The 12,451-nt window shown below is 43.3% G+C and overlaps 1 protein-coding gene across 4 annotated transcripts in view; it reads left to right on the forward strand.

The window, feature by feature from the left end:
• Positions 1–12,451, forward strand: part of LYST (lysosomal trafficking regulator) — a 149,642-nt gene that overhangs the window by 109,719 nt on the left and 27,472 nt on the right. For all 4 annotated transcript variants that reach the window (XM_036016055.1, XM_036016056.1, XM_036016057.1 and 1 more), the window contains 6 exons: positions 516–577; positions 1,947–2,002; positions 4,289–4,441; positions 7,168–7,412; positions 9,726–9,792; positions 11,075–11,231. In XM_036016055.1, coding sequence (XP_035871948.1) covers positions 516–577; positions 1,947–2,002; positions 4,289–4,441; positions 7,168–7,412; positions 9,726–9,792; positions 11,075–11,231 — 740 coding nt within the window. The remainder of the gene's footprint in view (positions 1–515; positions 578–1,946; positions 2,003–4,288; positions 4,442–7,167; positions 7,413–9,725; positions 9,793–11,074; positions 11,232–12,451) is intronic.

The following is a 12,451-nucleotide window of genomic DNA, read 5'->3' on the forward strand; positions in this document are numbered from 1 at the left end:
TGTTGTTGCAGGAGGAAGAGAGTAACGCCCAATGTGTCATAGAATTGCTGAGTAGTAAACGGGTTGGTTATTACCTGGCCCATTTTACAGATGAAAAACTGAGACTCAAAGAATATAAGTGACTTGACTGAAGAATAGAGGAACTTTTCTGACTCCAAATCCCCTATTCCTAGAAACTGGTCTTCTTTTATGTGCTTGAAGTATCAGAGGCATGATCCAGTGTTTGCTTATTTACTGGAAAATATAAAATATTGAAGTTTCTTTCTCAGTAACTGAATCCTGTATTCTGCCTACAGGGTATAGGGATTGTTAGCTTTTTCTGAAAGTTTTAGTCATTTTTTCCCCTACTGGAATGTTAAAGAATGAGATAATACTTTTATGTGTGTTTTGACAAGATGTGGTGTGCTTCAAACTCATCTGCTTTGCTGAAATCTTTTACTAGATACAATAAAGCTTATACTTTCTAAAATTGCTCAAAACATTTGATCATAGTAATTTTAAACATGTTTTGACAGGGTGAATCGAAGATGTATCAGCGTTGCACCATCTAGAGAGACAGCTGGTGAACTGTTATTAGGTAGGTCACACTCTGAAGAGTTTTACACATGTTCACCCCGTCTTACTGTGTTCTGGGTGATTTGGAGCATCGTTCTGACACACCGGCATTTGATGAGATGCACTTTCTCTAACACCACGTAGGTCATTCTGCCGCAACGTTATACGTAATGCATTGACTCATGAATGTGAAGAAGTGGCAGTCTTGTCCCTGCAAAGCATATGACTGGCATTTTAATTTTTATAAAGTTGACTTTCTTCATGAGTATACATTTTATATTTAGTCATTTCTTTTATTATATATCAATTTTTATTTTAGAGTGAAGAATTATTATTAATAGTAGAAGTATATGCCTACTGTGTTAACAGGTATACCTGTGCCCTATATGTACCTTGAGATGTATAATTTGTAGTCTCTATTGTACTTCCGAGAGAAAGACCAAGCTTCTTAATGCATGGAGACCTATGTAATCGCATGAGGTGAGAAGTGTTTTCCTCAAGATATGAAGGAATGAAGTGGTACCAGTTGGTCTCTGTTCCCTTAAAGAGCCAGCTTGTGTGCTGTAGGCCAGTTGACCTCAACGTGTGGTCCCCAAATCAGGGACAGCAGCAGCATCACATGGGATTTCTTAGAAATGCACTTTCTCAGGCCCCAGCTCTGACCAACTGAATCTGAAACTCTGGGGTGGATCCCAACTATAATCCTTTTGATGAGCCCTCAAATGGGAGCCTCACTGCCCCTGCGGCCCAACATGCACAGCTCTGAGCTTGCTGGGACAGCAGCCCCTCTGGGCCAGCCAGGCCAGTGCTCAAAGGTGACCAGCCCACAGTGCATGGCCCAGGCAGTTCCTACCGTTGAGATACATGACATAGGGACATGTCTTATCAACTGTCTGTGAAGCAGGAAAAATTAGCAGATGATCTTTTAAGCCATCTTTGCCTTACTGAGTGTTTAAGTCAGCAAAGTAATTAAGAATTCCTCTTTTGCTAGGAAATTTGATTTACACCTTGACTTCAGTTAATGTGTGATGAAATAAAGCAAGATAATATGCTGACAATTTAAGAATATTGGTGATAATAAATATCCAACCTTTTTTAGCACCGAGTGCCAGGCTCTATTAAGAAGCATTTTGCATATAGCCTAACTCCCACAGTAACCCTGTGAAATAGAGTCCTCTCCTCCCCCTTCTTTTTGTAAGGAAACTAAGACACGGAGGTTGAGCAGCTTCCCTGAGATCTCACGGATGATTCAAAAATAGGTCTTGAGTGTCAGGAACTGTTTCTGGGGAGATGGCGTTTGAATTCAGGCCACTGACTGCAATGGGAATGCTTGTAACTGTATCAGGCAATAGTGCGTACATTTTTAACTCACATACAACTATATTCTGCAGGTAAATGTGGAATGTATTTTGTGGAAGATAATGCTTCTGATACAGTTGACAGTTCGGTGAGTAGAAGCTTAAGTTTGCACCAATTAAATTCACACAAATTCCCAAGATGTGTAAATTCAGTATTACTACAAAGGAGGCAGAACTTTTAGAACTCATTTATTGTGACTTAATGTATAGATTTATCTGAATTTCAAACATTCTTTTAAAAGATCGTTCTAACAAGAAGACCATGCCATTGCTACTGGGGCATGGCCTGAGTCTCAGCCGTTGGTTTTCGAGTTGAGTTCTCAGCCACTCCTGTCATTTCAGTGTTGTCCACTGTTCCCCATCACTCTCCTCAGTAGAGACAAGTGACTCCTCCCGCCACTCCCAGTTCTCTACCCAGTACTCCTGCCTTCAAAAGGTAGGGAAGCATTACATAATTGAATAACGTAGTTATCCCTATAGTCACGTAGGTTAGTAATCATAATTTTCATTCTTCTGGAAATACTGATATTCAGAAAATAACAAAAAGATTCAATATACATTTTTTATTGTAAAGATTTTTATTCATTTGAATTAGCACGTATTTCATTAAAGTATTGTTTTGAAATCCTTGTCATAGGAGAAATAAGGCTTTTTGTTTCTGAAAAGTTCTAAAGCTAGAAATTTCTAAGGATATACTAAATAAGATTATGTATGGCTTAATGGTGAATACATACTTGATTCAAAGAAATTAATGAGTGAGAATATAAAATTTAGTTGTAAAACAACTAATGTAAAAATATATAAGAATATTTAATATAGCCCCCCAAAATGAGTACGCATTCTTTCGTGATTTAATAGCAATTACCACAGCATTTATACCAGTAAAAATATGGTTACATTGTTTTTCCAGAAGTGTCTTTTTAACAGCCAAGGAATTTAATAGTTGATATATAACCAACATTTTTCTGGGTCCAAAGATAACTTTTCCTTCTTTAAACCTCTCCTAAAAATACCCTTGTCTTTTAATAGATTGAAGGCTCTTCCTTCCTCTGTACTTGTGTAGCATGTGTCCTTATTTATGTGACACTTGCTGTCTGGCGTCTCAGACGTGTGCCGGAATGTCCGTGTCCCCTTCCCCTTACATGGGCGTATCTCCTGCACGGCCCTGGAAGACCACCTCTGCAGGGGCTCAGTGAATGTCTGTTGAATTGACCATGTGTTGAATGTTGGAGCTAAACAGGAAGAGTTTGGTTTTAAGTATAGAAAAATTACATTTGCATTAAGGTATTTTATTGTATGTGTGATATATTTCCTGACTTGACTTTTTTTTATTGTTGTTCAGTTATAGTTGGCCCCATTTTCCCCCCATTGCTCTCCCTTGCCCTGCCCACTCCACCTCTTCCCCATTCAGTCCTCTCTCCTCCCCATTGTCCTTGTCCTTGGGTCCTTTACACATGTTCCTTGACTTGACCCTTCCCCTTCTTTCCCCCATCATCCCCCTCCCCTCTGGTCACTGTCCGAGTGTTCTTTATCAGTTGGGACCCAGTATAATAGTAAAACAAACACACACAGGGCAGACCAGAGTGTCACTTCCTCCTTACTGCTGGTTTCAAATTCCTCTTTTGTTGTAATTCCTGGAGACCTAATTTTTCTTACTTTTCTTGCAAACTCATGTACACATGTAAAAGAATATTTTCTTAGTAGAAGAAATCAGTCTGAACAGGCTATGTACTGTATGATTCCAACTCTGTGACCTGGAAAAGGGAAACTGGAGACAGTGAAAGGGTCAGCGTCACAGGGAGCCAGGGGGTGGTGAACCAATGGGTGGACCCCAGAGGGTCCCTAGGGCAGGAAGACTATTCTGTGACACCGTCCTGGTGGGTGCATGTCATTGTACGTATGTCAGGACCCACAGAATGTATGCACCAAGACTGAGCCCTACCTAATGTAAACTGTGGGCCTTAGTCAGGAGTCAGGCATCACCGTTAGCCTGTTATTTGTAATGTGCAGCACACCAATGCGAGATGTCAGCAACAGGGGGACTGCGTGGGGGGAGGAGACACGTGGGAACTCTTGCCCCCCGCTCAATTTTCTTAAACTTAAAACTGCCCTGAAAAATAAACTGTCCTATTACAAAATGAACTGCCCTATTACAAAATAAAAGTAAAGTCTATTAATTGAAAAACACTCGTAAATTTTATTTAGCATTTTGAAGTGGGTAGTAGTGGCAAGATTTTCAGAGAATCTCACCTGTCATTTTACCACAAAAGGAAGACTTTCTGTTGTATTTTGATATTTTTTAAAAAATCTAAAATTGAAATGATTATTCATATTTCATGTAAAGCAAATACTTTCATCTACTTCCTCTGACCCAGAGCCCTCAGGGAGAATTGGAACCAGCATCATTTTCCTGGACATACGAAGAAATCAAAGAAGTTCACAAGCGCTGGTGGCAGCTGCGAGACAATGCGGTGGAAATCTTCCTGACCAACGGCAGAACCCTGCTGTTAGCCTTCGATAACACCAAGGTAACCGGGCTCGTGACCTGCGCTTCCCGAAGCTCCCGGCACCAGGGTAACTCGACTCATGTGGCTCAAATGAAGGTTTACCTGATCCGAACTTGCACTCCCTGTTTCCGAAGTCAAATAGGAATTGCCCTATTTCTCAGTCCTAATTCATGTAAACCCTTGGTTATATTAGGATTACTTTTGTCCTCCAAAATTTAAATTGTGATTCCCCACAGAGCCTACATCTGTAAACAGTGAACGAATGAATGAACGAATGAATGCATAACTAACCCGAAAGGAGTAGTTTAAACTTGGTGGTAGATTCTGCTTTTGACAGAGCCTGTCTTGTCACCCACATCCCTTCAGCTGCTGTCTGTGCGCCCTCCTTTCCGGAGAGCCTCTCGGACAAAGCTGTGTGCTTGCCCCTCCAGGCCCTCCTCAGTCCTCTGTGGAGTCGCCCCGGGTACATTTTCTTCTCACTGCTCCACTGAGCCCTCAGCTCGGGTCCCCAGGGACCTCCATGTGCTCCACAGTCTTCATCTTACTGGACCCTGACTGCAGCATTGACACAGTGATTTTTCTTTCTTAAAACAGACCTTCCTCACTGGGCTTCTGGGTTACCACTGTCTTCTTTCCCCTTGTGCCTCCCCAGCCTGCTCTCTCAAGTCTGGCCTGCAGACGCCGCGTCTGGGTGTCTCAGGGCGTGTTCTTGAGCGCCACACTCAAGTGTCCAGCTGCATACTTCGCATCTCCACTTGGAAGGCTAATAGGCATCTCAAATTTAACATGTACAAATCTGAACCTTGAATCCTCCCTTCAAATCTCCGCAGCTTTCCTCATCTCAATAAGTAGCAACCGCAGTCTTTCTGGTCGCCAAAAACTTTGCGATTATCCCAGACTTCTACTCCCATCCCCCACATCCACTTCCCCACACCCACTCCCCCACACCCACTCCATCAGTAAGTTTTCAAATTACATCCAGAGTCTGACCGCTTCCACCACTGCCATCCTAGTCCAAGCCCCCGTTATCTCTCACCGAGACCATCCCACTAGCCCCCTAACGGGCCTCTCCCTGCTTACATAGTCGCCCTTCTTTCAGACCATTCTCAACACAGCGCCCGAGACAGCTCGGATCACGCCCTTTAATCAGTCCCTGTGTCACAGGTAAAGCTAGAGCCCTTTCACAGACTGCAAAGTGTTGAATAATCTGGCACCTTGTTAACTCTCTGACCTTACTTTCTACCGTTCTATCCCTGTCTCTCTTCTCCATCCATGCTGCCTTTTCCTTGAGCAGAGCAGGCACTCTGACAGCAGAGCCTGTGCGAGCACTGCTCCCTTCAGTGCCGCCTGGGATGTTTCCCTCCTAGGAATCCGCAGGACCCCCTCCCTGACTTTGGTCAGGTTCCCTGATCAAGTGGCTCCTCCTCAGACAGCCCTCCCCTGGCTACTCGAATAAAATAGCGACCTGTCTCTCACCCCTGCCCCCAGGCCTTCTTCGGCTCCTTTAGTCTGCTCTATTTTCCTTTCTGGGACTGAACAGGCTCCTTTAGTCTGCTCTGTTTTCCTTTCTGGGACTTAACAGCGTACAGCGTTGTCTTCCCAGTAGAATGTGAGGACTTAGTTTGGCCCAGTGCTGCAGCACCAGTGCCTGGAACACACTGGCGTGCAGGTGCTCAGTGAACAGTTGTCGAATGAATGGATGCTTCCTTTTCCTTGCAGAGTTTGGTTCGCAGTTTGTCCTAAATTCCCTTCCATCTGCCTTCGCTTCAGCAGGGGATGTGGACAACCTTCAGATTTAGACTACACGTTAAAGCTTTGCTTTTGATTTTGTTTTGGGGTTTGCTTGTTTGTTTGTTTTTTAATTGCCTTGAACCTGTTTTTTTAATTGTGGTAAAAAAAAATGCATAACATAAAATTTAAAGTCCTAGGCATTTTTAAGCGTATAGTTTAGTAGAGTTAAATTCACCTTTTTTTCTGAAGAGCCCTCCAGGCCAGGTTCTTAAATGCTCTGTGACCTTGCCTGTTTCATAACCTTAGCTCATCCTTCTCATTCACGTTTAGAACCATCTCCGAGTGTCCACATCTGCGTCTCTTCTTCCTAAGCCTGAAGCATACACACAAACTTGACTTGAGCAAAGGCCTGATTTTTTCCCATTTATTAATCATCACCATGTAGTTGCTTTAGAGGTCAGAATACCATGTTTCTGTGACAGCACTTTTGTGAGTCTTTCCACTCAGTTGTGAAAATCAAGTATTCCCTTTGTGTAGGATATTTGATCTCATGCTCATGAAATAAACAGTGTTACACCCGCTCTGCAGGTGTGGTAGCTGCAGCACAAAGGCTTGAAGCAGGAGAACAGGCCAGGTCTGTCTCTTTCAGAACACCACGCTCTTGCTACAACATCATGCTGCTTTTACTTCGAGGAAGACTCTGCTCTTTCCTTCACTGAAATTTTTTCCTAAAGATCTGTATATAAGTGATTTGCCTACACAGACTTCCTCTTAGTTTCCCATTAGCAGATTCTCCGGAAGCACAGCACAGCAGTGAAGAGCCCAGGCTCTGGAGGAAGACTGCGTTTGAGTGTCAGTTCTCTACTAGTCCCCGCGTAAGGTGATCTCTACGAGATCATCTCACTGATCTTGGAGGGCGAGATTAGGACATGCCTACAGCATCATGGATTCTTTGGTGGAAAGTGTCACTAAGCCTAAAAATTAAATCCGGTGGTTTTCGTTCTCTGCCCTTGTAGGTTCGGGATGATGTGTACCACAGTATACTGACCAATAACCTCCCTAACCTTCTGGAATATGGCAACATCACCGCCCTGACAAATTTATGGTATACTGGGCAAATTACTAATTTTGAGTATTTGACGCACTTGAACAAACATGCCGGCCGATCCTTCAATGACCTCATGCAGTATCCGGTGTTCCCGTTCATACTGGCCGACTACATTAGCGAGACCCTGGACCTCAGTGATCCGTCCGTCTACAGGTAAGAACAACTTCATCCCCTTTTGGCTTTGTTGACACGCTGTGTTTATTTCGTTAAAGTCTTTATCATGAATATTTTCTGTCATGCACAAAATGAATGAAAATGGAATGGACCACCATATGTCCATCACCCCACCTCAGCAGTTATGAAGATGTTTATCAAACTTGCATCATCATTTTTTTCTTTTTATTTAAGACAAATGACAGATACCTTGTTATGTCACTCCTGTGTTCTTCAGTACATAACTCCCAGGAAAAAGATAGAATATTTTTTTCTTTTTTTCTTTTTTTAATCCCCATTTGAGGATATATTTATTGATTTTTATTTAGAGAGGAGGGGGAGAGAGAGAAACATCAGTTGATTGCCTCCCGTACATGCCCCAACCAGGTATCGAACCTGCAACCTAGGTGTGTGCCCTGACCAAGGATCGAACCCACAAGCTTTTGGTGTACAGGATGACGTTCCAACCAACTGAGCCACTTGGCCAAGGCTAGAATATTTTCTTACATAACTTCATTGCCATTATGATATCTAAGAAAATTAACATGGTATCATCTAATATCCAGTTTATTTTCAGATGTGCCCGGATGATACCAAAGATGGCTTTTGTAGTTTGTTTACCCAAGTTGGGCCCATTGTCACCTTTGGCTGCTGTGTCCCTAAAGACAAATACCTGGAAAAAAGAAAAGACAAACATCTAGAGCAGCCTTCCTAGTTTAATATATTTGTCAATCTGTAAAAAAGCAAACAGCACATTATCTTTTAGACATTTTTATACACTGCTGATGGACATTTAAATTATATACTACTGGTATAATTGGATGCAATCTTTATGAAAAGCAATTTGATAACATGACCAAAGATCTACTCAAATCTACACACTCTGTTTTAGCAATTAAACTTCTAGGACTTCTTCTTAGGGAGTCCTAAAGGTTAAGGCCATTGCTCTACCAGAAAGGCTCCCACTGGGAGTCAGTCTCATGAAGCAGGAAGTCCATCTGTCCGGTTCGTAGCCAGGCACGGCGTCTGGCACTGCAACCACACACTGAGCCATCAGGACACGCCTCACATTGCATTTCACAGTAAACTGGTCGATGTTGCAGCAATTACTAGTTACATTGTAGAAATGTATGTTACAGATAGGGAGAGATGTTCTTCCTTGAAAAGTGAATATGCATACACGGGTAAGCTGGAGAACATCTGGAAGGGTGTGCACCAAAATGTGCCTGCGGGTAATGGCAGTGTGGCTGCTTTTTGGTTTATTCTATTTTCTCATCAGTAATTTCTGATTTTCAACCACAACAATAAGTATCACTTGTGTTTTTAAAAAAACATATTTATGCATTTTAGAAAAAATTGCATGCTGGCATCTCAAACACTGTTTCTCCTATTTTGAGATGTAAATTGCATTTATTCTGTAAAGCTGTTTTAACTTTTTAACTGAGTTTTTAAGATTAGAAAAGTTTCAAAAGCAAAATTATTATATTTACTATCACTATTTGCAAATCCCTAGGAAATAATGACAAAAAAAAAAGATATAGCCACATCTGGCTAAACAGACCTGGCTTGACTTTCTGAAAGGTGGGCAGATCTCGGTGTTGCTGAAGTTACACTGCCAGACGTTGAAACCGCAGTGTCCCCTCCCGGTGCCAGACCAGCTGGCTCCTCAGCCCGGGAGCCACCCTTCCTTGGGGACCTGCTCCTTCTCTACAAGTGAGGGCTCCTCCCCGAGCTCTGGTGGCTCCCCGGTGCAGTGAACACGTGCCATGCATGGCATCACCTGTGACCTGTGAATCAGACAGCAAAACATTTGTTTCAGGGCTCACACTCCAGATCCCAGCTTGGCCAGTTTACGCATGTGTCTGTAGTTTCTTCAGTTTCTACGTAACTACGTAACTTCTCATAGTCATATTCCTGTCCCAGCTGCCCTCAGGCCTCACTACCTAACTGGGCACAGAGTCTGGGAAATGGGGACAGGAGCCGGGGCTTGGTAGGACGCGGCTGCCACGGGCAGCACCCATCACGGTTCTGGAGGAGGAGGACGAAGCCGGGAGAAGAGGGATAGCAGTGCGGTTCTTGCTGTGGTTATTCGTAAGTCAGGAATTCCTAGTACCTGCGTGGATCTGTTTAGAAAATGCCCCCCTAACAGGTTATGAAATCTTAGTTTTGAATGGTGACTGTCAGTTGCAAAGCAACACGTGTAAGCACTAAGCTAAGGGCCAAGTATTCCATTGACCACTGGTCTGTCTGAATGATGCAGACATCCAGGCAGCTTAACCCTGACAGCATTTCCCATCATGTTTTCCTTTGCAGGACTCTCTCCAAGCCCATAGCTGTGCAGTATAAAGAAAAGGAAGATCGTTATGTGGACACGTATAAGGTAGGTTCAGTTTTTCCTCTTTTTTGATAAATGAAAACTGGATTTTTGTTTTGTAGACTTGTGTTTATCAATTTTAAATTTATAGTGTTGAGTTTTGTTTTTCAAAACTTCCTGTGCTTTAATTGACAGACAACTGGAAATCTTTATATGATTTTGAATATTACTGTGTCTCAACTCTCTGAAGACATTTTGCCCAGAAAAAGAAGTACACTTGTAGTGGCATAAATTGGAAGCTAGTGATCCATTGTGATACTGAAATACATAAATAACTTTACTCCTTATAAAAATCACAGATTTCCAGAGACACATGGTCCCCGAGTGTTATTTCTGTAACAATATCAGTATACTTATGATGCACCATAATCCCTTATTATTCATAGTTGGTCAATTATGCATTGTTTTATTAGCAGAAATTTACCAGATTTTAAAATTTAAAAATAGAAAGGAATGACCTATTCCTGTGAAATTAAAATTAATGAAATTCTGTTTGAAATTCAAGTAAACTCAGTAACATGTTGCAATCTTCACAACAGTATCCAGTTAGAAACAGCTGAAGCCGTTTTCTCACATTCACCATTTTATCATGTCAGGATTTAGAAAGTTTCCTACAAGCACCTTATAACTGCCCCTGCTTACTGGTGCTCTGCAGGGAAAATGGGGCGGTGCTGCGGGGGTCACAGAGATGTGACTCCAGAAAAATCACTGTCGCACGACTTTGCTATCAGAGCCAGGCAGGCGCTGTGGGAGATGAGAACAGTGACAGATATTAAACATGTAGTTGGGCCTCCCACTTCGTGCCGGGAAGATAGGAGTCGTGAAGAGTCTCCGTATTTTTTATCTCTGTGTAACTACCCTGCCAAACAGCCACAAGATGTTACAGCCAGAAATCCAGTCGTGATACAGATTTTCCATTTCTGTTGCATCTCTCTGCTAGAGAAGCTCTGCCCTGCAGAACAGAGCATCACCTCTGGGTCCTGCTGTTAGGGCGCAGGCAACCCTGGCAACGGGAGCTGCTTGATCAGCTGAGACAGGAGGAGACCTGAGCTGGGGCCGGAGCTGGGAGTGGGGCAGGTGCAGCCTAGAAGATGCTTCCAGGTGGCAGGCCTCAGTGGGGCACCCAGGCAGACACCCCGGACAGTCAAGGTGGCTGAGGGGACAGCAGCCACAGAGAACAGTGTCACAGGGCTGGTAGGGAAGGATGGGGTAAAGCCAAGGAGGGAGGCTTTTCCAGCGTTGCCTGGAGCTCACCGGCTGAATTCTCTGGGTCCCCTGTGTCCGTCAGTACTTGGAGGAGGAGTACCGCAAAGGGGCCAGAGAGGACGACCCGCTGCCGCCCGTGCAGCCCTACCACTACGGCTCCCACTACTCCAACAGCGGCACGGTGCTGCACTTCCTGGTCCGGATGCCGCCCTTCACCAGGATGTTCCTGGCCTATCAAGGTGAGGCTGTGTTCCAACCACTGAGAGCAAACGTGGCTGCCTTCCCGAGGAGGCCTCAGACCAATCAAACCACAGGAAAAAGAAGTCTACTTAAGACAAAGTTCTCTTCAAAACACCTGCAGTGGGCCAGATCAGCTTGCTAATGTCTCAAATTTTAGCTTCAAATTAAACATGTCTAAGTTTATAAAATACAGTTCACTTTTAAAAAGTGAGATGTAATTCTCATACCATAAAATTTACTCCTTTAAAAGTTTAAGCAATTCACATTTTAAAGATGTTCAACTTAGTAATTATTTCAGATCACAGTTATTGTTGAACCCTAAAGGGAAATACGTTATTGTGATTTATTATAATGACTCCTAAATAAATGATAGGAGTGCCACACTGCCACCTTCACCATAGTAACTTGCCAGTAATAGTCCTCTACCTCCGAGTTCTAAGTGGCAGCCTGCGGGCCTGAAGATGGTTAGAGCGAGGTGAGCTGATTTGTGTGCAAACAGGGACACTCTCTCCTGTCAGTTTCTAATAAGAACCATGGTGTTAGGTCAGTAGTTGATCTTCCTGGCACCCACAGTCCTTTGTAGAACAATCATTATCCGTTCATTTACGTCTTTATATATTTTTCCTCATGTGCACCCTCTTGGAGGAAGAAATCTTTTTTTGGTCTATAAAAAGGGCTTTCTTATGTTTGTCCCTCTGTAGGTACACAGAACAAATGTTCCACCGGACAGCTGTTTAAATATTTGCAGAGTATTGCCCTGACCCCTTTCTCCCGCTCGGTGCTGTTTGTCTCGAGCTAAGTATCCTTAGTTAACTTGACATCAGGCTGAGAGGCTCCTGTGTGCAAGGTCTTATCCCAGCTGCTGCCAGGGACTCACAAATAAACAGGACTGCTCTGTACTTAGTAAAGGGTCTTCAAACCCAAGTTTTAGCCGTCTGTTTCGGCTCTGGTTTCCAAACTTGTCACTATTCTGATTGTCTTTCTGGACATGCTTTGATCTGCGAATGCCTTTATTAAAAAGTGGCAGAGTAGAGAAAGAATTTTTTAGATGTGGTTTGAGAGCTGTCCAGTGTGTAACGGAACCATTGTGCTTGTCTTGTCCCGTCCCAGAGTTCCCTACGTCCAGGCCGGATGCTGGGACTCCACCGCCTCCCCCCACCCCACACACACGCACCCAGAATTGTCTCAAAGTTGTCTGCAATCCATTTAGACTGATAAC

This window comes from Phyllostomus discolor, chromosome 15 (assembly GCF_004126475.2).
Source record: "Phyllostomus discolor isolate MPI-MPIP mPhyDis1 chromosome 15, mPhyDis1.pri.v3, whole genome shotgun sequence".
In the NCBI taxonomy this organism is placed as follows: domain Eukaryota; kingdom Metazoa; phylum Chordata; class Mammalia; order Chiroptera; family Phyllostomidae; genus Phyllostomus; species Phyllostomus discolor.